At 39.0% G+C, this 27997-nt stretch overlaps 2 protein-coding genes across 9 annotated transcripts in view; one reads left to right on the forward strand and one right to left on the reverse strand.

Moving 5' to 3' along the window:
• The window catches only part of LOC131439411 (protein LSM14 homolog B-B), a 35855-nt gene extending 14081 nt beyond the window's left edge, over positions 1-21774 (reverse strand). The window contains exons 1-6 of one of the 8 annotated variants that reach the window (XM_058610379.1): positions 21617-21774; positions 20256-20724; positions 12245-12580; positions 5585-5919; positions 5404-5526; positions 254-505 (exon numbers count right to left, since the gene is read on the reverse strand). In XM_058610379.1, the coding sequence (XP_058466362.1) occupies positions 254-505; positions 5404-5526; positions 5585-5919; positions 12245-12580; positions 20256-20376 (1167 nt within the window). In that variant the 5' untranslated portion in view covers positions 20377-20724; positions 21617-21774. Of the gene's footprint in view, positions 1-253; positions 506-5403; positions 5527-5584; positions 5932-11944; positions 12581-20255; positions 20725-21616 lie in introns of all 8 variants that reach the window. The other 7 variants (XM_058610380.1, XM_058610378.1, XM_058610373.1 and 4 more) reach the window with 7 other exon arrangements.
• A 3961-nt stretch (positions 21775-25735) lies between these two features.
• LOC131436626 (cytochrome c1, heme protein, mitochondrial) lies at positions 25736-27697 on the forward strand. Its single transcript, XM_058605451.1, has 5 exons — positions 25736-25893; positions 26331-26375; positions 26431-26712; positions 26768-27061; positions 27124-27697. The coding sequence occupies exons 1-5, from the start codon at positions 25822-25824 to the stop codon at positions 27349-27351; spliced, it is 921 nt and encodes a 306-aa protein (XP_058461434.1). The 5' UTR covers positions 25736-25821; the 3' UTR covers positions 27352-27697.
• The last annotated feature ends 300 nt before the right edge of the window (positions 27698-27997 follow it).

Here is a 27997-nt window from a genome sequence, read left to right on the forward strand (position 1 = left end):
AAGGTTAAGGTTAGGAGCCACAAACTTTTAACACATTTACAAGCGATATATCAAAAAGCAAATACAACCACCGGTCACAAAAATAGGCTTCGGATGGAACGATGGTGCTCATTTATTTGTCGTTATTTGATTGTTCAAACATGGGAAAACCAATCTCGTTATTCGCTCAAAAATAGTAGTGAGACAGTCGAAGATGAAGAAGTGAAAATATATGTTTGGCAAATAAAAAAGTAAGAAAACAAAAAAAAGATACCTGCTCTGGCTTCACATCATCGCCCACCTTTAGTTTTGACAGCTGGGAACGCAACTCCTCGAACTTGTTGTTGGCCTGCTCGAAGTCATAGTCATTCTCGAACTTGAGCAGATTCTTCGCACGATTGAGACCCTGTTTGTGATTATGATTAGGCTTCTTGTTAGTGGGATTGGCATTTTTGGGCGGCTTCTTATTGCTATTGTTATCACTAGGTGTAGCACTCTTTCGGCGATAGTTGTCGCTGGAACTCTTCTTTTTGATTGAATTTAATAATTTCGTCAATCGCACGAAGGTGTTTCGTAATAGGACGGCGTAAATAGAAAGAACGATTGTTAGAACAAAAAAATAGCATTGCTTTGGGTTGTTTTCCGGAATCTGTGTTTGTTTGGTTGCAACCAATAAATGGATCAGAGAAAAGTATTACGAATCATTCTATTAAGACTTTTTTGGCTGTCATAGAAAGAGAAGGCCCTCTGCTCCGATGGAGCATTGGAGTATTCATAGCAATATTGTTGGAGCTTGCGAGGAAAATGGGTACCGCTATGATGTCGGCTTAATCATTTAAACCTTTATTAAAACTTCTCTACAGTACAGGCACTTCAATGTAATACAAAAAAAGTGTTTCTGGAGTAGCGTTAATTTTGCATCTGCTTAACGATTAAAATCGAACTGCAACATAAGCACTAGGCAGCTACATTTAAACTCCTCTGAACCGACAAGTCAAAGAAGGAATGTAAAACGATTGTAACTCTTTTGAAGAAATTCAATCATACGTATTTGATGATACATGTAATTTACTTCATTGGAATTTGATAAAGGTTCATATGAATAGAAGAAGGGCAGAACTTTCCATTCGTTTAATAACAATGTTGCTATAACTGAACAAGTTCTAACAGTATATATGCTGGGTGCTGACGTGTTCGATATGCGCTTTAAGCACTACAAAAGATTATACCAGAAAAAATTGAAAGCAATCTATGATGCGAATATTACGAAAATTAAATTTAATCGAAATCCAATTTCAATCTACCGAAGAGTGTTACGTTTAAAGCTAAATGTCTTAAGCGCTAAGTGGTTATCGAGAATAATAAGAATGTTTGATTAAAACATATAGATACACTTATAGGTCATGTTTTATGCGGTTGCGGATTTTTTAACACGGATTCCCGAAATTACGTGTTTTTTTTAGGCGAATATCTAAAGTTACACTTTTTTACGAGGGTTCCCGAAATTACGCGGATTTCCGAAGCTAGTGTTTTCCCACGTAAAAAAAAAACAGTGTAGCATAATTTAAATTTAAACATTTTAAATTTAAACTTTTTCCTAACTAAATGTGTTTTGCACTTAATAGAAACTTAAGCTAACATTCCTGTTTCTTTTATACCAGCTTGATTGTTCAACAATGGGATTGGCGGTTAGGCTGTATATAGTGACATCCTAACGCTACTTAACATACTGATAATCTACCCCTTCTCCCTACTGCACTAGCTGAGGTAGACGTGACCTTGGTTAAAAAGAGGATTAACCCAAAACCAGATAGGCTTTCAAAGCCATCGGATTAACAAAATAGGGACAACTGGAAAAAGTGTCTGGCTCGGATCAGGTGACTGAATAAAGCAATGAAGTGTTTTGTCTGCTGACAGCCCCATATCGAGGATAGGTACCGGAATACTAAAATAGTAACTAGCTGTAGATACAGAATGGATCAATTCTTGGACAAAGTATTGTTAAACAGAAATTGATTTGATGCTGTAACAGGACTACACAAGATGGTAGTTGTACAGATAACGGAAATTACATCCATGATATCTGATCGCATAGAGTCCGGAATCTTAGAATAACGATTGACTAAAAGTAAAGTGTTCGCCGTTTCGTCAAAAAGCGTAGCACAAAGATAGCACTTCGCCGTGGCCAGGTGAAGTTCGCTGCCTATTTATCTAAACAGTGCTGACACGATGGCCCTCCGGCGAGACAGGAGGTTGGTGCAGGCCTAACAAGCCGCCCGGAAAACACATGTTACGTACGATCAAGAAAAAAATACGCCTCGGAATAATCGGTAGAGACCTAGGCAACGAACAAAGAACTACGATTGGAAGCTTGGCACATGGAACTGCAAATCGCTTGGCTTCCCAGGATACGACCGAATGCTGCATGATGAGCTTCAAATCAGCGGCTTCGATGTCGTAGCACTGCAGAAACTTTGTTGGACAGGACAGAAGGTGTGGAAACCTTCTACCACAGCTGTGGCACAACCAACGTTCTAGGAACGGGATTTGTAGTGTTGGGCAAGATGCGCCAGCGCATGATTGGGGGGCAGCCAATCAGTGATAGAATGTGCGTATTGAAGATCAAGGGCCGTTTCTTCAATTACAGCATCATCAACGTGCACTGTCCACATGAGACGAGACCCGATGACGAGAAGAAAGAATTCTACGCGCAGCTGAAACGAACCTACGACAGCTGTCCACGGCGGGATTTAAAACTCGTCATCGGCGACATGAATGCTCAGGTAGACCGGGAGGCAATGTACAGATCCGTGATCGGGCTGGAGAGCCTGCACGCGGTAACAAACGACAACGGTCAACGATGCGTAAACTTGCAGCCTCCCAAGGAATGTTAGTTCGAAGCAACTTCTTCCCCCGCAAAGATATCCACAAAGCCACCTGGAGATCACCTGATCAACATACGGAAAATCAAATTGACCACATTCTCATCGACGGGCGATTCTTCTCCGACGTCATCAATGTCCGCACTTACCGCAGTGCCAACATTGATTCTGACCACTACCTTGTCGCGAGTTGTATGCGCTCAAAACTATCGACGGTGCACAATACTCGTCGCACAGGAACACCGTGAGTCAATCTCGAGCAGCTGCGTAGCATTCGTACTGCAGAGAAATACGCGCAACAACTGGAGCTAGTGCTACCAACGGAAGCACTAGCTCGCAGCTTGGCGCGGCGACTCTTGAAGACGGCTGGAGGAACATAAGGTCCGCCGTGAGTAGCACTGCTGCAACCGTTCTAGGTACGAGGTTATCGAATTGAGGAAATGACTAGTTTGACGGCGAATGTCAGCAGTTAGTCGAAGAGAAGAATGCAGCAAGGGCGAGGATGCTGCAACACCGCACTAGAGCGAACGAGGAACGATACAGACAGACGCGAAACAGACAGAACACGGTTTTCCGGAAGAAGACCAAGGGCGCGAAGCAATGGAACAGCTGTACCGCGCAAATGACACACGGAAGTTCTATGAGAAGGTGAACCGCTCACATAGAGGCTACACGCCACAGGTCGAAATGTGCAGAGATACCAGTGGTAACCTTCTCACGAACGAACGTGATGTATGTCCCGTCTACAAAAAGGGCGATAAGCTAGACTGTTTCAATTACCGCGCAATCACATTGCTGAACGCCGCCTGCAAGGAACTCTCCCAAATCCTTTGCCGTCGTCTATCACCAATAGCTAAGGAATTCGTAGGGCCGTACCAAGCGGGATTTACTGGAGCCCGCGCCACTACGGATCACATAATCGCGATAAGACAAGTACTCCAGAAGTGTCGTGAATACAACGCACCCACGCATCACCTATTCATTGACTTCAAAGCGGCATACGACACAATCGATCGAGAACAGCTATAGCAGATAATGCACGAATACGGTTTCCCGGATAAACTGACGCGATTGGTCAAAGCAACGATGGATAGAGTGATGTGCTACGTCCGAGTATCTGGGACGCTCTCGAGTCCCTTCGAATCTCGAAGAGGGCTACGTCAAGGTGATGGACTTTCTTGTATCTTATTCAATATTGCCCTGGAAGGTGTGATTCGAAGAGCCAGGATCGACACGAGTGGCACGATCTTCCGAAAGTCCGTACAACTTGTTGGCTTCGCTGACGATATTGATATTGTGACACGTAACCTTGAGAAGATGACCTACATCGGACTGAAAACTGAAGCTAAGCGTATCGGACTGGTCATAAACGCGTCAAAAACAAAATACATGAGAGGAAGAGGCTCTAGAGAAGAAACACTACGCCTGCCACCACGAATATTGATAGACGGTGACGATATCGAGGTGGTTGACGAGTTCGTGTATTTGGGCTCACTGGTGACCGCCGATAATGACACCAGCAGAGGAATTCATAGACGTATTTTGGCAGGGAATCGTGCGTACTTTGGACTCAGAAAAACCCTTCGATCGAGCAAAAGTACGCCAACGCACGAAATTGACCCTCTACAAAACGCGCATTAGACCGGTTGTTCTCTATGGCCACGAGACCTTGACTATGTTGGCAGAGGACCAACGCGCCCTCAGTGTTTTCGAAACAAAGGTACTGAGGGCCATCTATGGCGAAGTGTAGATGGAAGACGGAACGTGGAGACGGCGTATAAATCACGAATTGCAACAGCTGCTAGGAGAACCACCTATTGTACGGACAAAATCGGACGTCTACGATGGGCTGGGCATGTCATAAGGATGTCGGACGACAGCCCAGTGAAAATGGTTCTTGAATCTAATCCGACTGGTACAAGAAGAAAAGGAGCGCAGCGAACAAGGTGGATCGATCAAGTGGAGGGTGATCTCAGAAGCATCCGTGCCTTGAGTGGCTGGCGACGAGCAGCCATGGACCGAGGTATGTGGAGACGTATGCTTGATACAGCAAAGGACACCCCAGGCCTATAGCTGTTAGGTAAGGTAAGTAATGAAGGACTTCCAGATTGACGATGAACTTACAGATATTGCAATGCTTCATGACATGCGATGTCGTCAGAGGAGAGAAGAGAAGACTGTGAATAGGACTTTCAAGGCATTACGTAGTCAAACACGTACCACAAACACTCAGAACAAGTTCCGCGACATAACTTCAAACCATAAGCCCTTTTTGAATCGCTCAGCGAATGCAGCAACCACTATGAATAATTTTTAAATTAAAATATCCATCAGAAAACTTTCCGCATCCAATGAAAAGCATCTGAAATGAAGAATACTACAAACTTACATAGTCTGACTTACATACTATCGATAATTCGCATTATCGGATTGCCTTCAAAAATCTATCAATTAAAATGTCTAGAATTTAAACTTTTCCTAATTCTATTCATAAATTAAAATCTAATAATATCTAGGAGGATGACTCAAAGGAATACGTTACCTGTGGTATACCTCCACGTCCGCGAGGACGACCACGCATATTATTGCTGTTATTCTGGTTATTGCTACGATTGTTGTTCCATCCACGGTTTTGATGATTTTGACCACCTTGCCGCTGCATATTCTGCTTTCAGAAATAGTGTTAAAATTTTATTTGATCGAATAAAAAAGAAATATCCTACCTTGTTGTAATTGTTATCCTTCATCTGACCGACATCGTTTTTGCCCGAATCACGTCTTTCTCGTTGGTTGTTGTTGTTATTGTTTCGTTGGCTATTGTTCCGATTGCGTTGATTATTGCCACGGTCCATATTGCCACCGTCACCACCGCTACGATTTCCATCACGATTGTTGTTTTGTTGTGGGCCACCGCCCTGCTGTTGTTGTTGCTGCTGTTGTTGTTGTTGATTCGTCTGAACACCCATGTCCACCGTTGGACTCTTGCGCGACAACAGATTACTCGGTGTAGTGGAACGTGAGCCGGTCGCTCCACCTCCTCCGCCTCCACCAATCAAATCTAAAACAGATGCTAACATCAAACATTTCAATCAACCATGATAACAATGAGATGCGATGTTTTTTTTTTCGTTTGTACGCTTATGATCGAACTCAAATACAGTACGTTGTGAGTAGCAAGCAGGCAGCAAAGCAAATAATTAGAATGAATATAAACAATCGGTAACTATAGAGTAAATTAGCGAAAGGAAGAGTCACAAACGAGTAGTCGCTTTTGTTACACAGTCGATGATCAGTTTTCTGGTTGGAAGCATGGATACGATATGAAACTTATGATACGATGATGAAACTCATGATGCACTGGAACCAAGTTACAATATTAGCTGGACCAAATGACAAATGAGAAAGATAACAGTAGTTTTAAAATGTGTACCTACGCAACCTATCAGTATTCAGTTTACACATGCATAAGGAAGTCTACTTACTCTTGATGATTTGTTACTTTCAGTTTCTAACTAACTCCCGCTATGGTATTTCTAACTAATCGGACCTAGCATGCAAAATATTTTGATTCCAAACAACTTTTCTGAATTATTAATTCTGCCATGTAGAAAAGAAGCCTCTGTACGTGTTCAACTGCTAGAGTACGTAAATTCAATCCAAATATTGATACTTTGTTTATTTGACTTGTTTTGTTGATTGGACTGTAACTTTTGTACACCTGGCGCTCTATATCCACTTAGGAAAGTCATGCTCTGAGTTTGACTTGGTTTATTTTTTTTCCGAGCCGTAATATCTAAACGGATATCTGCATCAATTACATAATACGTGTGTTCCCTTTGTATCTATACTATTGTTTTACTCAGAATTTGAGCACGATCAGTGGGGTTCTTCTTGAAATGGCGTTGAAAAATTATATTATTGCTTTTATTGATAGACATTTTAATTGGGAATACAATTATAAATTAAGGTCAAAGTAGAATTTACTTGCACTCAGCCATGCCTTTGAAGCACCTAAACGCGATTTCTCGAAATCTAGATAAAACCCCACTTCTCAATCAACCTAGTGGTGTGATGATGCCTTTCTCTTGCCACTCATGAGCTTATTCATTTTTCATCAGATCATTGAAAACTTTCAAACAGTTTGCAGTTGTCAAACGATGTTCAAATCGCTGCAGCTATCATCGAGTAACGTGTGCGGATAGAAAAATGCGCTGCTTATCTATTTCGATTATATCCCCGAAACCGGAGCCGTACACCTCTTTGCATTCTAAAATTATCAGTAGCTTCATTGCAGCTTTCAAATAAGTTCAAATTTACCCAACTCGATCTGACCATCATCGAGAAGATATGGCGGATAAAGGGAAAATGCGCTAACGGTTGTCGGTTACGTCACTTATTCGATTTTCAAACGAGCTTATGTTTATCAAAATCGGTCTAGTTATCGCAGATAAAACTATGCGATTAAAATAAAGGACAATTTAACGGACATTTATACTATTATATCTCCGAAACTTGAAGTGTCCGTCGTATGCCATTCGAACTTGATCAATGACCCAATAGCCCATTTCAAACGAGCCTAGATTTGTCGAAATCTGCTCAGGCGTCTCCGGGAAAATTGATAACATAAAAAAATCGACTTGTCGGTTACATCACTTCAACAACTATATCTCCGAAACCGGAAATGTCGGTCATTTGATCTTTGAACTTAATCAATGATTCAACAGCAATTTTCAAACCTTCCCCCAAAAAAAATGTGCGGAAAGAAGAAACATAGAAAGGAACACCCACGCATACACACAGACCTTTTCCGATCTCACCGAACTCAGTCAAATGGTATACACTAGAGGTCTTAGATTAAAAGCTTTTTTTCGTCATCTGGAGGATAATTTGTTTACACGTAACCAGTTTTTACCGAGAGCACTTGGCTGTATTTATTATTTTTGGTATGCATAACGTTGAACATAAATTAATAAGGAACAACTCTTAAAATTTTCCTAAATGAAAAACAAAATGAAATTTGAAACAAATCTAGATTATAGACCTGGATTTTGGAACTAAATTTTGGCAACGAATTCTGGAAAATCAGCTTTTTGTAGAATTCAGTTCTAAAATGCATTCCAGAATAGGTTCAGAATTTAGTTCCAGAACGTAGGTCTAGAGTTTGGATCCAAAAGCTGAAATCAGGAACTAGATTCTAAATTTTTTTTAAATAAATTCCGGATCTGGATTCTAGAACTGAATTTCGGAGCTGAATTCTGGATCCGAAATTGAAAATTGAATCCTGAACTGGAACTCTGTAATTCAGCAGAAGATCAGAATTCAGGTCCAGAGGTCCGTGCTAGGATTAAAAAAATTCAAAAAATCCTGGTCTCCAATTAAGTTCCAGAATACGGGTTCAGTAATTAGTTCAATAATCCAGATCTAGAATTCAAACGTAGAACTCAGTTTCAGAATTTAATTCCCGAGTTTAGGTTCGGAATATTCGTATTCACGTCATCCGGTGATGTCTCTTACATCGCACACCCGACTTTTTCTTAATAGGATTCCAAATGCCAAGCATCTCGAGTATAAGTTAAAAAGAAAATACGAGTTCTACATAATGAGCTGTCCGCTGGTTTCTAGCCAGTTTTATTTCCGAATAGCCCAGCTAGTTTATTTTCAATGAGAAATCCTTCTACAATGGATCTGATTCTAGCAGTTCAATTTAACGTTTTCAGTGTGCTAATTATAGACTTTGATGCAGATAATCTACCAATAACATTCAGGATTTCAAATAGAGCAATGATTAAATCAATTAGTTCTGTATGCTAACCACCATCTCATACCGAAGGCAATGTAAACCCCGAAATTGTTTTGGGAGAAATATTTTATTGAAGTTAGGAGTCTATCAGTTCCAAAAGCTCTAATTTTATTTCATTTTCCTACCATCGACAAACTTTAACTGCTTCTTCGTCGGTATCAATATCAACAATCCATAGTTAAGGACCTTAAACATAGATTCACTGAGCAAATGAAACCATATCCTAAACTATTCTAAGGTTTTTTTAAAGCCCGCAAGAAAAAAGGTAATCCCTGCAAGCGGTGGATAAAATCTAGGTCGACAACTTTGTGCTATTATTGATAATAACTAAGAAAGCTCTTGTGCTTCCTGATTGTTTTTAACTGCTGTTAAACCCTTAAATAATCGTTGGACGAGACATGGGGTGTTGGCCGAATTTCCAATGGATTGTTCAACAAAGAGCACGTAGCTCTTTTCCTGAATTTCTCGCTCAAACGCAAAATTGGGCTATACTTCCTACTTTTCATTTTTGTTGAATAAAAAAAATCATGATGCTGAAATTTGTTACTTGTTTTTGGGTTACAATTATTTTTCCCAATTTTGCCCAGAGAAATCAAATTCTCGATTTTTCCCAGATTTTCCCGATCACTTACCACCTTACCACATCATTTTCATATCCAATTGTCACCATATTTGAGTAATGGAATGAATCCGTCCCTCATATACAGATATTGCAATAAAAATTGAGTTTATTCAGTAAAATGTGAATAAATATAAACTTTTTTCTGTCCCATATGGAAAGGTATTTGCATATCAAGTTTATTTAGAGCAAATTCAACAAATTTTATTGTATTTCCATTATTTAACGTTTAGGAGCATAAAAAAATCAAAAATAAATCGGGAAATAATCTAAATTATCTATTTTTTAAACGTCGATTAATAAGAAAGCATGGGCAGTATAGAGAAGGACAGAACAGATTTTCTTATTTGCATATTGCTAAAATTTTAAATGTGACAGAGTTTGGCAGATAGATGGTGTCGCTCATCTGCAGAGATGCCAAATTTTTTCATAGGAAATCTGTATTACTCTGTATAAAAAAATCTATTCTCTAATAAAATTAAACATCAACAATAAAATTATGTTCAAAGATGTTAGTCCAACACATTATGACTGTAGAATTGTTGATCCAATGAGCAATAATTATTTCCATCAGTCTGTTGGAACAGAAAGGTCAAATTCCACAAAAGGAATGTAATCGTCCAAGACTTTGCTTCTTGTCACTGCATTCAAATACTAATAGTTTGCTCATACGAAAAAGCTTTTTATGCTTCTTATGAAATCCGTATTAAATTTAGAAAATTTGTACCAAATCTGTATTCTGTATGCGTATGTAAAAATCTGTATAATACAGATAAATCTGTATAAATGACATCTCTACTCATCTGTTCAAATTTAATGACATTCGGTTCCATTCGAAAAATTAGACTGAATAAAAACGAATGACAACTATACCAAGCGGTCGACTGACCAACAATTTCTCATACAAAAACGCATTCTGACTTTACACCCATTTGCCGTTGATTACACCCGAAACTTAACAAACTAGAAACAGCTTTATAACACTCGGATCAAGTCCTGGGACTGATAAAAAGATGGTGTAGCCAATAAAATTTCCATATTATTAGTATTGAAATGTTTGAAAAGCGCTGAACTGATTGTGTTGCTTTTAACAATGTTGATGAATAAAGTTATTTTGCCAAAAAAATGCATTTTTCTTAGTAGGTTTTAGAATCTTCCAATTATTTAAAAAAAATCAGCGTCGTTTGGCATAAAAATAATGACCATTATAGGAATTATATTCGAAAATGATTAAAATTTCATAGATTTAGGCATTTCATCCGTTACAAGAATGGAATTTGGAAATAGTATTATAAGATTTTCGTTATGAATAAATCTATGAGTATTTGAAGCCTTTAGAAAAAACGTACATTAAAAGCTTAAATGCCAATCTTATTCCATGATAGCATCGCTACCTTAGAGCGACTACTAACCCTAATATCCACCCAAATCTCCTACTCCGCGATACCTATGAAAGAGTCTGATAAGTCGTTGTCCTTCCGTAAAGTATGTGAAGCATCAAAAATTTTGCTCTTCCTTATTCTTCGCTGTTGAGATGCTTAACCTGAGTATCGATTTCCAATGCCATTTTTTAAGCAATTATGATTAGTTAAACAACCAAAAGTATGATGACTTCAATGTACAATTCGTCACCATCGTCTTCCATAACTCAACGAATTGACGGCCGATCCAGCTCACAAACAAATCATATACCGTTTTCGTATTTGAACCTACACGCGGGCGACTCTGACACCGAGTAAAACGAACACGTGGTACGCGCCCTAAACAACTCATAGGAAAAAAATTAAACAAACTCGCATGTACAACGTGGTGCGAACCGAGAAAGTTTTCAGAGTGAAACTACGCGATTGGAGTCCGATCTAGAGTGACCCCAGTTTACTAAAACAAACATCTCAAAAGTTGTTTGGGCGACTCTGGGTCAGCTCTCGGGCTGCTCTGATCAATTAACGAAAACGGTAATAGTAAGACAACAGTAGAGTGAAAATTGTATGTTTGGCAACATAACCCACGAAAGCCGCAAAATGATATTAATCCGATCATTGAGCCATGCGAACTAAACCCTAATTAACATGAAAATTGTATTAGGTCAGCATCAATAAAGCAAATGTCAACCTTTAACCTTCCGCAACAAAACAATGCAAAATATATATTTATTCACAAAAGTCTTGTTGTTGGGGATTTGAGACCCAAACTGTCTCTAGTCCCGTCATACCTATAAACGTATTCTAATAAGCTAAATCATCTTTGAAGGATGGATATGAAATTTATACAGGATAAAATTAATTTCACACACTAGACTACATTTGCGATTCTCAAGCTAGAACAGTTACAGTAATATGGAAAATTCAAACTAGACATGAATAACAGGAATAATGGAGAAAAACACCCAAGAAACTATAGCCGGAAAAAAGATGCATGGCACATTTCTAGATCTTTCATTCAAAACTTCATATCCAAATATGAGAGCGCCCTTCTTTTGCTCTTTCTTTTTCGTGAACTTGTCGACCCTACATTTTTTTCAGAATGCATGGACGATCTATTTTATAAATTTTACAGAAAAATATGATAATCGAAAGTCGAAAGTAAACAAAGCGAGTCTCTCATATTTGATGCTATGATGTTTTGAACATAAAAAAGTCCAGATTTCACCGTACACTTTCCCACCTTGATCTTTGTGCTCGTTACCGACGGTCGCCGACGATGACGAGGATCCCACGGGTGCCGACCCAATGGTGCCCGGTAGCGGTGGCTGTGGCTGCTGCTGCAGTGAAGATTCTACGTTTAGCAGGTTTGCCAGTTCGGCACCGGGAGCTTTTGCAGATCCTCCCCCGGACACAACTGAACTACCAACCGGATTTGGACCCTGTAGTTGCTGTTGTGCCTGCTGCTGCTGTTGCTGCATTTGATTGACCGGTCCCCCGGGTGGGAAAGGACTTTTATTAACCAAATCGTTCGATAGCATACCTCCGAGATTGTTGATTCCACCGAAGGAACTGTACGGCTGACCCATTGGCTGATGTCCTGGAGGGGGTCCAGCCATCGGACCGGGCCCCATCTGGGGTAGCATAAATCCAGGCTGAGACTGGAAACCAGGCTGGCCAAGTTTGTTCTGCATCGGTGGAAGCGGCTGCTGCGGTGGCAAATGCATCTGCATTATGGCCGGATCGTTCGGAACCGGGTTGTTGTTGATGACGCGAATGTCCTTGATGTCGGACCCGCGGAACAGGATGTAGTCGTAGCATTGGTTCTGCGGGGCGATGGGAAACTGCGTTTCGCGATCTTCCGTGCCATAGGATTTTACTGAAATTAAAGAACACAAAGAAACGATAGTGCACTTGAGTCAATATACATTCTATGAGGATTTTCTTGAATTTCGGATTTTTTGCTGTTAAAAAACTTGTCCGGAAATATTTTTTGCAATTGTCTGAGTCAACGCCCAACGGTAGTATTTCTTAACTTGTATGCCTGTCAGTCGATCCTTTTATCTTTGTATTAGCGTGCATATAATTTACTAATTGTAGTTATTAAAATGATGTATCAAATACAGGAGCCGCTAAATATTATTTCGACCATGTGCTTGTAATCGGTTTTCTACAAACCAAAGCCAAACAAGAAGTCGAATTTGGCTAAAAGTATCTCGTAAGCCATATGTACAGTCGGTAAAATCAGAAAGCCATTTATCTCAACCGGAAATATTAACAATGAAGTCTATATCAAAGAATGACCTTCAAAAATGCATATTATCACGTCAGAAGTAGCATTTTCAAAACACCTTATTTTAGCCTCATTCGGCATCTTGCCATTACTCAACAGAGACGAAGGAATGGTGCAAGGAAAATAATAGTTGGCAATAATCATTCAAACTGCCGTCCAAAGCTGATCGATCGATAAATTTAAGGTAATAATAAAGGCAGAGAGTCGAAAAATGAGAGAAGAGGCAAAATCAGTTGAAAACTGTTGAAAAATTATATTTTATGTTGTAACTTATAAGGTTTATGTGATGATACAAAACACACTTTAGTTAGTACTACCAATGGAGGAGCCGCGACGAGTATCTGAATAGCGAAAGACAAGATACATCACTCTCAGTCGACGACAGAATTCCAGTACCAAAACATTCGGAAATAGCTGAGAAGATCGGTAAAATGAGAAACAACAAATTGCCAGGTGTGCTTCTCAAACACTGGAAGATGATGGAAACCTTCATCGGACTGAAAACTGAAGCTAGGCGTATCGGACTGGCCATAAATGCGTCGAAAACAAAATACATTAGAGGAAGAGGCTCTAGAGAAGAAACACTATGCCTCCCACCACGAATATTGATAGACGGTGACGATATCGAGGTGGTTGACGAGTTCGTTTATTTGGGCTCACTGGTGACCGCCGATAATGACACCAGCAGAGAAATTCATAGACGTATTTTGACAGGGAATCGTGCGTACTTTGGACTCAGAAAAACCCTCCGATCGAGCAAAGTACGCAACCGCACGAAATTGACCATCTACAAAACGCTCATTAGACCGGTTGTTCTCTGGCCACGAGACCTGCACTATGTTGCCAGAGGACCAACGCGCCCTTAGTGTTTTCGAAAGAAAGGTACTGAGGACCATCTATGACGAAAAGTAGATGGAAGACGGAACGTGGAGACGGCGTATGAATCACGAATTGCAACAGCTGCTAGGAGAACCACCTATCGTACGGACAGCTAAAATCGGACGTCTACGATGGGCTGGGCATGTCATAAGGATGTCGGACGACAGCCCAGTGAAAATGGTTCTTGAATCTAATCCGACTGGTACAAGAACAAGAAGAAGAGCGCAGCGAGCAAGGTGGATCGATCAAGTAGAGGGTGATCTCAGAAGCATCCGTGCCTTGAGTGGCTGGCGACGAGCAGCCATGGACCGAGTTATGTGGAGACGTATTCTTGATACAGCAAAGGACACCCCAGGCCTATAGCTGTTAGGTAAGGTAAGTAAGCTTCTCAAACACTGGCTAAAGCACTACTCTGGACAATTTCTAAGATTGGGGAGAATGGAATTTCAACTAAGGAACATACGGAAGAGTGCTTACCGTCAAATAATTTCTAGGTCGCACACAACACAATCGTTGGCGGTTCAATGCATAGGATGTTGGTCTTACAAGCCAGTTGTCGTGTGTTCGAGCACCAACCTGGAAGGTTTCTTAGTGTCAAAAGGATCGTAGTACTAGCCATGCAATGATTCTGTGCGCTATGAATCGACTACGAAGTCTTTTGAAACAGAAAGGCCAAATTTCAAAGTGATAAGAGCAAAGTGCAATAGAGTATTGGAAAATAAGACATATCGTCAAGACTCAACATGGTTTTATGCCGAAACGCTCTATGACTACTAACCTTCTGGCGTTTACATCTAAAATGTTCAATTCCTTATCAAGCGGCACTTAGACTGATGTTATATATACCGATCTTTTATCATCTGCATTTAATAGGATTAACCAATACATTGCAATACTTAATTGGGCAGACTATTGGGCTTCGGCTCCAAAAATATTCCTTGCTTTAAATCGTATCTCTGCAACCGTCTCATTGTCGTTAAGTTAGACGATTGAGTCTCTGAAGAGTTTCATGCCTCTTCTGGAATTCCACAAGGTAGTCACCTGAGACCTTTGATCTTCCTGCATTGCTACGATGACGTCAAGTTTTGTCTAGAAAGTCTGCGTGAATTGTTTGACGATGTATCATGAAATCCGCAACAGCAAAGATACTGTTTTTTTAACGACAACTAGAGAACTTCTCAGAATGGTGTGGAATTAATCGAATGACACGAAACACGGAAAAGTGTTCAATCAATCATTAAGTTTTTGAGGAAGAAGCTACTTCTCAAATTCAATTATTCGAAGGTTCGGGAACATGTTGAACAACATGCGTAAAAAATCTAGCAGTGTTTCTTGATGAAAAACTGACGTTTGAACAGCATTTAAACTACATTATTGCAAAAGCATCTCGCTCCTTGGGGCTTATAACGAGAATAGCCAAGCACTCTACAGACATCCATTGTTTGAAATCCTTATACTGTTAACTAGTTTGATCTAACTTTGAGTATTGCTCTATTGTATGGAACCTTCACTATTGTAATGGATACACTGCACGTCCGGCATACATTCTTCCGCTCATTCTTCATTTCTGATATCTTGAACAATAGAATGGACAGCCCTTCACTGCTTGGAGAAATCAACATTAACGTTCGACCTAGAGTTCTTCGCAGAAATGATAGCCTTCAAATAAACCTAAGTTTATCAAAATTCGTTTATTTAGGTATAATCAACAGACACAATATGGTCCTAATGATAATTTCTAGTAATATATAAAAAATTTCCAAGTATCCTACTGCGTGATAGATTGAAGTCAAATCCTGATGAAACGCGGTTGAATGATCTCTGCAAGCCAATAATAGCATTGTTAGCACCGTAGTTAGTTCGTCGTAAAGGAAGTCGAAGAAATGCACTGTTGCGAAGAGCCCGGGGTAGGACGTTGATATTAATTTCGCGGAGCAAAGCAGGGCAGTCAATCCTATCGGTCAAAACATCCGCTATCAGTGAAGCACGTGCCACATCTCGACGAACTTGTAGTGTATCGAGACCGATTAATAACCCGCGACTTTCGTAGCTTGGTAGTTGGTGAGGATTGTTCCACGGTAAGCGCCGTAGGGCGAATGAATCTGCGTTGTATCGATTCGATTCTATGAGCTCCGTTTATGTAGTGAGGGTTCCAAACGACAGAACAGTACTCCAAGGATGAACGAACAAGCGAGCAAAACAGAGATTTTAAACAGTGCACGTCTGTAAAATGTTTAGCCATCCTCATAACAAATCCTAGGTTGCGAGAAGCTTTAGAAACGATATAGCTGATGTGTTGCTTGAATGTCAGTTGCTCATCGAGAAAGACACCAAGGTCTTTAACACACGTCGTTCTGACTATCGGGGATCCTTCCAGAAAGTAATCAAAATGAAATAGCTCTTTCTTCTTCGAGAATGTGATGGTCGAGCATTTGTCAGGATTCAATTTCATACGGTTTACTTTACACCACTCGGCGAAGCTCAACAACTGTCGTTGAAGAAAACCTGCATCTTCTGGGCTTCGAATGTAATAGTATATCTTAACGTCATCGGCAAACGATAGACGAGGGCCCTCTAGAGTAAAGTTGACGTCGTTGAAATACAGTAAAAATATTAAAGGCCCGAGATGACTACCCTGCGGAATTCCGGACGAAGCGATAAACTCATTGGAAAAGTGATCGCCGATTTTCACTGCTAAACGACGATCTACAAGATATGACTGCAGCCACCGAAGGATGCTAGAGCCGAATCCAAGTCTTTCCAATTTAGCAATTGTTATATTGTGATTTATTATATCAAAGGCAGCAGAGAGATCGGTGTAAATAGCGTCTGTTTGTAAGCCTTTTGACATACCATCAGTCACGTAGTCATTCATGACAATAGGTTGGTGGTTGTGGAGCGCTTGGGCATAAAACCATGTTGAGTGTCAACAATATATTGCTTGCAGTGGTTGAAAATCGGTGCCAGAATAACCTTTTCAAACAGTTTAGGAACTGCACTAAGCGATGTGATGCCACGGTAATTGTTCACGTCTTTTTTGTCACCTTTCTTATACACTGGAAACATAAAAGAAGATTTCCATAACTTGGGAAAAACTTCTTTAGAGAGTGACATCCGAAATAGTCGACAAAGGGGAGCAATTACACCAGTCGAGCAATTTTTCAATATAACTGCCGGTAAACCGTCAGGGCCAGAGGAGGTAGACGACTTCATGCAAGCGATTGCCGTCCGAATCGAATCCTCGTCAATATGAATGAGATTTAAAGAATTATTAGATTCTGGAACGTTGAGCGCGGCGAGTGTAATTTGTTGCGGGCTTAAAGTTTCGTTTGTAAAGACACGAGAAAAATTTTCCGAAAAAAGCTGGCAGATTTCCCGCTTACACGAACCAGTAAACTCTCCAAACTTCATTATAGAAGGTAACTCAGACTCCTTCCTTTGCTCGTTCACGTGTTTCCAAAAAGACTTCGGATTGGATTTCAATTTCCGTTGTACATTTTTCAAGTAGCTGACATGACAACGCTTGACAGTTTTCTCATATAATTGATTGATCTGGACATATTGATTACGCAGTGTGTATCCGCCATGTTTTGAATACCGTTTTAGGACGGCTCTTTGTCGTTTTCAGTTGTCTCACTACGGTGGTCTGCCATGGTGGATGCAGGGACAGCCGTTTGGATCGTTTTGGTACAAAGAAGTCAATCGCGTAGCTCATGACGTTAGAGAACGTTTGTACAGCAGCGTTGACATCATCATTGTCGAGAATTTCCTCCCAGTCAATATGTATTCGTTGAGTAATGTCCGAGAAAATTCAGCCAACAGAAAAATTGTGTCTTAACCGTTTGCCGTTTTTTTATCTCTGGAATCAGAGGTGAACGCCCTTTAATCTTTGAACTGTATTAATGATCCAATGGTAGCTTCTAGCATAAGATTATGGAAATTCCGAGTAAAGTGAGCTGAGAAAAAAGTGCGCCCTGTCGATCTTCGAAACCGAAAGTGACATCCATTTGATTTTCGAAATTGATCAATGACTCGGCTATCAGCTATCAAACGAGCCGAAGCTTGTTGAAGATGGATCAAACATCTCCGAAAAAATTGATAAATTATTGAAAAGGGCACAAAAGAACATACACAACTTAGAACTAATATACTGATGAAGGATGCAAATAGCACACCGAAATACTGGTATCTGTGTCTGTTACTATCTTGTGACACTAATAAAGACTTTATAGTGGAGTTAAACAGTGGCGTCTCGTGTCGACATTTATGGGTTGTGCATATGAAATCAGTTGTAACAGTTCGTTGTAAATGAAAAATAACGATTGAGAAATGAATGTTTTCAATACAATGAAATATTGATATACTTTTGGATGGGATTTTTTTTATTAAACTTATGTCATATCATCGACACAATTGAAACATTTGGCGCTCTGCTTATCGAACAAATCTGTCAATAACTTCATCAATAAAACCGTTTTGACGTAGCAACTAAGACAGCAATTTGTTTTCAACTGCCATAAGCATTAGCTACTGAAGCCCCTCCTGAAGGTATGCATACAAGTTCTCACAGAGCTAAACGTGACAGAGAGAACAACACAAATCTAAAAACTGAGCTGAGTAATTCGTTCTTTTCTTGAATCTGTGCAGTAACTCGTGTGCATAGAAAAAAACACTAAAACAGTGACAAGCGATACTAGAAATTTTGTGGAATTGCTATGGACAAAATGGCTCATTATTTTATATTCGGTACTATCCGACTATGCTTTCATCGAATAATTTGAGAATCTTAAATAATTTGACTGAATTTGATCGGTTGTGCAGTGCACGGGATGCGCATGACGGACGGAATAGTATATAATACTAAATATTTCCGGAGCTATGATCAATATTTGGTCTTTCAGAAATTACATTACAGCAGTAACAGCGACGAAATCATTTATTTATTTATTTATTCATTTATTGTAAAATCAACAGACACGATGTGGTCCTAATGATTAATTCTAATACTATGTAAGAATTTGGTCCTTGTTTTATGCCGTGAAAGATTGAAGTCGAACTCAGATGACACTCGATTGAATCTGAGTGTATGCGAGATGAAGTTGTGGAGTGTAGATAAAAGACGAATTGCAACAGTTGCATCTATCGTACAAACAATTTGAATCTGATTCGGTTAGAACAAGAGATGCGCTACTGGTAACGAGCGTCAATCTAGTTAACGATAACTTACAAAGTATTGATGCCTTGTGGGGAGTACTACAAAAGGCCGAAACTCAGAAGGCCAAATTTTCAACGGGTATACCGAACTAACGGTTTGCTTGCGAAGGACCGCACCGCGCTCGCGGAACGTGTGAACGTTCCGGTAAAGAAAGTATTAAACTAATTTTGGCAGAAGCTGACGTTCCGGTGACAGTGAAGGAAGAAAGCGGACCGTCTGAATCGTACATAACTGTGACACGGACAAGCGCAAACATTTTTCTCCTTGAAGCCGGTTTGAGTTTGGTCTATATGAGAAAATTCACTTGAATTTGAAAAATAATTCAAAACTGATAATCCACACGCTGCTAGTCTATCAATCAACTAGAACAATATTTTTTTTTGTTGTGTGTCAGAAATAGTGCTCTGTTCTTACAGATTATTCATGTAAATTAATGAAACAATCAGCGTCCAAATATCTAGACAGAAAAATCAAATGTAGAATTGTGTCCCTATGTTTGTCTGCGTTTGGTAATTTGTTTATTAATTGTATGATTGCTTAGTAGATAAACATTTTGTCAGAACGAGGGTTTGTCATTATCAAAGGAATACTGTTTCAGTGAATGCCTGCTTTGATGAGCACTGAAGGATTATTGATTCTCGTTGGCTCACATGCAGTTGCACTTACATAGGCATTTTCAGCAAATAAATTGAAAATTTCTTTCCTGAAAAACGAAAATCAATTTGATTTACAAAATATGCAAGTCCACAACGTCATAGTTCTCCGTGCATCGCGTACCATTTCATTCCATATGCACGAACACATGGACTTACTCAGTGTGTGTGTGAAGAGATAGCAAAGCTGACTCCCCCATATCTTCACGATTAACAAAAAAAAAGTAGAAAACGTAACCGCTACTCATGAAACAAAAAAAAAACTAGCTTATTTAGCAAAGTAAACCGTGGTAGCCAAATTCGTTGTTTTGTCATTTATACCGAACATACACTTCCTGTTTATGGAACAAGGAAAAGGCGAGAGCGAGGTTAGATTTGCTTCGCTTATCTTTCCACATCGTGAAAAAAAAATGAAAGCTGTACTGTGAAAGGAAGCTGTCAAACAATGGCTGCTCGGATTTGACTGAGCCCGAAATTCGACCTCAATTCGTTTCTTTCCTCGATGACTACTTACCTCTTGCTAGAGCGATAGTACAACGATCCGGGTCCACGGTAAATAGCAATCCTTCATAACGGATGTCTGCTTTCGAGATCAGCGATATGCAGGAACCAATTTCGGGCATTGGGCAGCTCATTTTCGCTGGCGATTCTCTGAGCTGCTCCTACCACGTTGAACACTTTCTTCCTATTTTCGCTGGTGAATTATCGTCTGGCAACGAGCAGGATGATTTCGCACAAAATGTAACTGCACAACGGGGGAAACTAAAATTTTCCCTAAACCACTCTTCCTTCGCACACACTCAATTATACGCTTTCACTCCGAGACGAGAGTATCCTTCTTCAGCACTTTATGGCGTACGAATGCGAATGTGAACGCGAACGCAAACTGGTGATCGAAAAAAGCAGCAGGCGACTATTCAAAGATGGACGATTTTTGCTGTTGATCGATGACGATGATGCTGATGATTGTGAATAGGAAACGGCTGGAAATAAAAGCAGTGTTGCTTGTTTATATGCTTAAAAAATAAAATTTATACGTTACATGTGAGATGAATTTATATATCATTTTAATGTGAAATGCAATTTACAGAAGGTACACAAATGGAAAACGATCTAACTATCTAATAAAATATTATTTGATACATTCGAAAATGTCGATGACACTTTCCGAAATAATTTCAAAAAATCAAAAATCGAACAGAAACAAAACCATGATCTTTATTTTTTTAACTGGATAAGCATGAGCATTTATAACGTTCGCATTTCATGTCATGTTAATACAATTGCATAAAAAAAAACAACATAATTTAAACATTCTTTTGATTCAATAGAAGGGTGTTTTTAGGACAATGATCAGGTTAACCCGGCCCCCTGTCACGACGCCATCTTGATGAGATCAAAATCGGAACTTCAAAATCAGCTGATTGCAACGTAAACAAACAAACAGTAATACATTTGTTTTACGCATTTACCTTGTTTAGTGCACGAAAATTAGTGAATTTTGGGTCGACTCTCTCACAATAACTTGTCGGTTTACCTGAAATACAGCAGACAGTGTTTTGGGATATCAAGTGGAAATAATTTTCACAAAACAAGTCGCGATGAGTATCAAAACATCGCAGTGTTTGGGGCTCGAAACGCGAGGGGTTCAACGTAATCGGTATACTTTCAAATGGCTGGTGCTCACATACCGGTGTCAGATGGGTGGGTTAACCTGATTATATAGTGCAGTCTTTACCGTTATACTGGCAACCGAATCAAAGTGTATCTGTGTTAGTAATCAGCCGAGAGGAAAAAAAACATAAGGCCAAAATCGCAGAACAGGAAACAACATAACGGAATATCAAAATACACAAATCGCGCCACTCTTCATACCTTCATAAGCGATCAGCCAGCGATTACTAACTATAAATCCAGCAGGTTGTCTTTTTTCGTAACACAGATTTAACAACCACAATCTTTCCAAGTGACAACGAAATTACAAATCCGTATACGAATGCCGACCGAAGTTTGCTGCCGTTTTACCCGACCGGACTGACACATAGTGACATTTGATCGACTTTCAATGATGATGACGAATCACAAATGGCGCACGGTTTGATCGATTGTCCATACTATGCACACACAAAAAATATATTCAAATGTGAGTTAAAATCATCAAAGATGTTTTATAAAGTAAATGTCACATTTTCTTATAATGACCAAATAATGATTACTTTGAAGAGGAATTCTCAAGCATTCGATAAACGAATCGAAAACAACAAAAAAATCGCACGGTTCGCCTGGAGTTACTCTTCAAAGCCAACATTTTTTTCGAAGAGGTACTACAGGAGAACAGTTGCAAATAGAGTGATGGCTTGATAGTCATTACAATATTTCGATATATGTTGAACAAAAATTCGGATTGAATTGAACATTTTAATTATATCCCAAGTAACCATATGTATTATATCACTGCACATTTACAACTCTATTTTAACAGTCTTAATGTATAATTACACTAATCCTACATACTTTGAAGTAATGTGCATTAAATTTGCATTCAAAACATAACTGCCCAAGTAACCATCACTGCACATTTACTACTCTATTTTTACATTGTTAATGTATAATTACACTAATCCTACATACTTTCAAGCAATGTGCTTTAAATTTGCATTCAAAATGAAACTGAGCATCATCTTACAACAACCTTCCGCCGTGCTATATATCGACATTCAATGCTATATTTTGAAGCAACGAAACTTTAATAATAGCAGTGCAAGGAAATTTAATAGCTGCATTAAATTAATGTCATGGTATTAATAAATAGTGGAGTAATTCTATGATTTAAAGCTAGTCCAAGTTTACCTTTATTCACTAATATGTGTCGGTGGTACAGAAGTAAAATGGATTCCGAGGAAAATTTGCCCTTTACTTACATCGAAACATTCGAAAACAACACTGTTAACATTGTGCAGCGTTATACATTGATAAAATATATAAATGTTATGTAAAATTGTTAAATTGTTAAACTATAATGCTATTAGTGATAAAGTAAGATCACAGACTAACAGACAGGACACTCAAATTAGATTCTTCAATCATTTTAACGGTCATTTCGAATATTCCTTTACTTGGGACAGTACTCACATGTGTCATGATGGCGCCACGTTACCCTACCAAAAACATCCTGGCTGTCATCTAGACTGTGTTCATTTTTTTCATTTACCAACAGAGTTGCCATTCATACAGAATTACCTGTAATGTATTGATTTGTGTACGTCCATGCGAATTTCATGCAGGATACAGATTTAATACATATTGCCAAAACTATATACATAATTGTGCCTCGTTCTGCCTACATCTCATCCTCCAACGCAATACAAAATCGAACCCGTTTTGTTACAATATTTATTTGCTTCTGGTCTGCCGCCACTTAATTTCGGGTGAGAACTACCAACACAATAAAAAATAGTCTAGATGAACAACGTTGGGTCAAATAAATAGTTACCTTCCAACATCGCGAAGAAGTTAAATATGTAATCCAATAATTTATTGTGACGATTCATTTTGAAATATTTTGATGAAATCAGGCATCCCTGCAAGCAGCTGATCGGTGTTGACAAACGAGGGGAAACTAACTAGTAAAAAAACTTTTACGTAACACAAGGGGTGTACAGATAGTAAATAGTTCGCGCAGTACAATATAGGTGGAACTAGTGCATTACGAAAAAATAATTTTATAAGATTTTACTCATACTGTCATGTCTGTTAGTCTGTGGTAAGATTCTTATCTGAAAGCAAAACATGTCAAGGTTCCAGGAGAAAGATGCTAACTACGAAACCAGAGAACCACAGTTTATGGGTTCAAATACAAATAAATATAATACATCATAAACAACATTAATAGTGATTTTCATTTATTTATGTTTAATAAATATATTTTTCAATATTTTTATTTCATTCGTTACTTATTATTAAAGCACTCTCATTGCTTTGTGACATTTATAATCTACAGTTGAAATTGTTACCATCGATAAAGTAGATATTTGCATTATAGCTACTTTAACAATGCGCAGTTCCTGCTTCAACTGTCAGATCCTATAAGAGTCTAATAATCGCCCTTTTCAGCTTTATAACAGCATTGTAAAAACATGTGTAACTCCGCTGCATTTAATCAATTTCTTCACGCGAATTTTCAAAGCTGAAATAATGTAAAGTTATAATGCGTCGTGGTTACTTGGGTGAGCATTATTTTACAACAACCTTTCACCGTGCTATATATCGACATTCAATGCTATATTTTGGAGCAACGAAACTTCAATAATAATTATAAGAAAAATAATCTTATGAGAGACTAATAATCGTCCTTTTCAGTTTTATAATAGCATTGTAAAAACATGAGTAACTCCGCTGCATTTAATAAAATTTTATACACATTCATAAAGCTGAATAAATGTAAAGTTTTAATGCGTCGTAGTTACGTGGGAAATTTCATTATTTGAACCTTTCTTAGGACGACGATTGAATTTTACTCGAGCTCTTATGGGGAACTCATATAATTGAAATTATATTGTAGAATTTTAGTATCTGTTCCAAGAACTGTTCATTTGAAAATGCAAATAAATAATTTTCTTTTATTTCGTGTAATCATTTTTGATTCTACAAGACCATCTGTAGACAAATATCGAGATCCGGAATTTGTTTCGGTTCGGTTGAGGTTATTTTAAAATTTGTATTTGCTTTAGAGGTTCCCTTTATAATTTCAAAGGGTGTTTTAGTTCATGAGTTTAAAATAAATAAAAGTTTAAAGCAGAACAACTACTACTACTACTTAGAACCATTGCTCACAATTTACAGTTTGTTAATGACTCATCCCACGAAGTAATAAGGCCAATTGAAGCAAGAAATCATTATGTGCTGAATTCAAACATATAGTCCGCCATGTAACTTTTTTTTAAACATGCATTAAAACACAAACGTTTCATCCGATTTCAAAATTTATTTTTTCATATTTAAGTACAATTCTTCCGGTTAATTGTGGAATATAATTTCATTCAAATGGCTGCCTCGGCTGGCCTTGCAGTACGCCATACGGTCGGTCCAGTTTTTTAGTACATTTTCGATTGTATGCAGCTTTATGTCAGCTATGGCTGCACGAATATTGTCCTTCGAGGCTTGAATTGTCTCTGGCTTGTCCACATTATACTTATCTTTGACAGCCCCCAAAGATAATAGTCTAACGGCGTCAAATCACAGCTCCGAGGCGGCCAAACGACATCCGAATTTCAACTGATAATTCGATCTTCGAAGACTGTGGGCAGAAGATCGATCGTAACGTTGGCTGTTTGGCACGGAGCGCCGTCTTGTTGGAACCAAATGGTGTCCAAGTCTTCCTCTTCAAGTAACGGGAAGAACCAATCGCTAATCATGGCGCGGTAGCGCTAGCCATTGACCGTGGCGGCGGCTCCTGCCTCATTTTTGAAAAAAAAATGGCCCAATGATGCCGCCAGACCAAAATCCGCACCAAACTTTCACTCTCTTATTTGCTTCCTTTCTAACTTGTATTGTTTCCATGGAATTGTGCCGGAGCTTTTCGACGCTTATTAACAAAGGCTTAATAAAATTACATTATTACTGAGCCTACTAAATGCAAGCCATGTGGTTTGCACCACATGTTTATATTATATTGATGTCTACTCACTAGTGAGTTATTTTTACTCAGCGGATGAATTCTAATAACTCAATTTCAGGTTGAATGGAGTTAACCTAATTTTACCTAATTGAACTAAACTTTCTCTATTGGATGGGTTTGCTCATTATTTTTTGACCACAATGAAGACAGCGAATAAAATAAAATATTCACGCTAAATTAAGTCAAAAGAAATTTACAAAATTGGTAGTTTTTATTTTCTGTGTTCTGATTTTCCCCTTTGAATTCACCTGTATTTCGCCCACTGAAATGTCAGTTTGGAATTTCAAAAAAAAATAGAGAGCGAAAACTTGACAGCACAGCTGTGCAAAAGAAAAAAGGAAAACGACATCAAGTCGACTACCATCAGCGAACGATCCATCACTTTTTCCCATCGCAGTCCATCATGGCGGCTTTCGTAGGAAGAATTTGTGGGTCCGGCTTGTTGTGCACGAAAAATGGAATTACCTTGCAGAAGGTGGCTATTGGTGATTTGTGGCAGATACCGTATTAGTCTGGCTAACGAGTGGAGAGCGTGTTTACCATGTTGCAACATGATTTTTCATCCCAAATATAATAACCAATGCTCAAGTTGTGTAATCAGCAGTCGAAACAGTGGTCACCGTAAAAAGAACAAAAAGTAGATCGGAGGGGAAAATCATGTTCTTATAAGTCAAATATAACCAACTATCGATTCTAATTGTATCAATTATCATTTTCCAAAATGTTTGAACATCAAAAGGCTGAATGAAAATTGTGCTATTTGTTGCAGGGTTATGTAATCATGTAATTTAATGCGATACTTCAGAAAAATATCACTACAATATATCAAAATTTAGCTCTCCACTTAGCAAGACATCGTACTTTAACAAAAAAAATCTCATGGCGACATTGAACTAACTGACAATTTTGTAGGTTCAACAATTCTCAACTAGCCGCGCTTGGACCAAAAATCAGAAGGTGAGTGAGTAGTCAATTTCGAACGTAAACTAGAAACTCAATTTTTTGCCTCCAGCTAGCAACCGCTGCCGGGATCGTTGTCGGTGGTGCCGGCGCATTACTGTATGCTCTAGAGCAATCGGTAGCCGCTTCGGGAACCGAAGTTCACCCGCCAGCACAGCCATGGGATCATAAAGGATTGTTTAACTCGCTAGACTATGCTTCGGTAAGACGTGGCTACGAAGTGTACAAGCAGGTGTGTGCTGCATGTCACTCGATGAAATATATCGCCTATCGTAATTTAGTTGGTGTATCCCATACCGAAGCGGAGGCTAAAGCTGAAGCTGCTGAGATTCAGGTATTTTCAAAAATATTACAAAAATCATTGCAACAATTCAGTAACTGTTACGCAGGTTCGAGACGGTCCTGATGAGGCCGGCAATTACTTCATGCGGCCTGGTAAATTATCTGATTATTTCCCAAGCCCGTATCCCAACGAAGAAGCTGCTCGTGCTGCTAACAATGGAGCTTATCCACCGGATCTAAGTTATATCGCCTTGGCTCGTCACGGTGGAGAAGACTACCTGTTTGCTCTCCTGACGGGATACGTTGATGCCCCAGCCGGTGTCGTACTACGTGAAGGACAATATTACAATCCTTATTTCCCAGGAGGTGCCATTTCGATGGCCCAAGCTTTGTATAGCGAGGTAATGCAAAATGTGAGCTAAGACGTATGCTGTTCATTTCTAACATCTTTTGTCTTTTGCAGGCTGCAGAATACGGCGACGGAACGCCAGCTTCAGCTAGCCAGCTTGCCAAGGATGTGTCCGTATTTTTGGTATGGGCTTCCGATCCTTTCCACGACGATCGCAAGCGTATGGGTATCAAATCACTCGGCGTTATGTTAGTCTTAGGTACACTCGCATACTACATCAAGCGACACAAGTGGGCCGCCATCAAGAGCAGAAAGATTTCTTTCTATCCAAAGCATAAATAAATGAAGTAACGGAATACAATGGTGAAAGACCTATCGCCATTAGAGGTGCTTTTCGACCGTAGTCAGATGAAATGAGGAAGGAATGCATTCGTGTTAACTACAATTAATAAACTACCGCAAAACATCAAATTTTAGATCTTTCAGTAACATTTACCATCAAAGAACAAACACTGCTGCTAATTTGATAATTGTCAATAAATGACGGGACAGAATAAAGCATTACCAATACCAATGCTGCTGTAAATCTATGTTAGAAGGTAAAAATTGTGAAAGGTGTCGATCAGCCTTGTGTTATTACGAATAGTTGGGAGAAACTAAAATAAAGCAAAATGTTAATACGAATTTAGTTACATGTTTTAATTTTAGTTTTTACGAGTTAGTAACCAAGCTATTCATTTGTAAATCGCCATCGACGCTCAACGGATTAGTAATTAAATTATGATTTTACTGAAAATTAATTTAATGTTTTCTACATCGTAGCACAACAAATGATGACGATTCAGTGCATTGTATGAAGAAATTACTTGAATTTGTGGAGTCTTGCTTTTGTTTGCAAACATTTATTTGATTACGTCATTTAGCTCCCAATTTTATATTTAAAAAAAACCCCTTTTAAATCTACCTAGTGGTGTATTAATGCCTTTCT

Source organism: Malaya genurostris, chromosome 3 (assembly GCF_030247185.1).
Source record: "Malaya genurostris strain Urasoe2022 chromosome 3, Malgen_1.1, whole genome shotgun sequence".
In the NCBI taxonomy this organism is placed as follows: domain Eukaryota; kingdom Metazoa; phylum Arthropoda; class Insecta; order Diptera; family Culicidae; genus Malaya; species Malaya genurostris.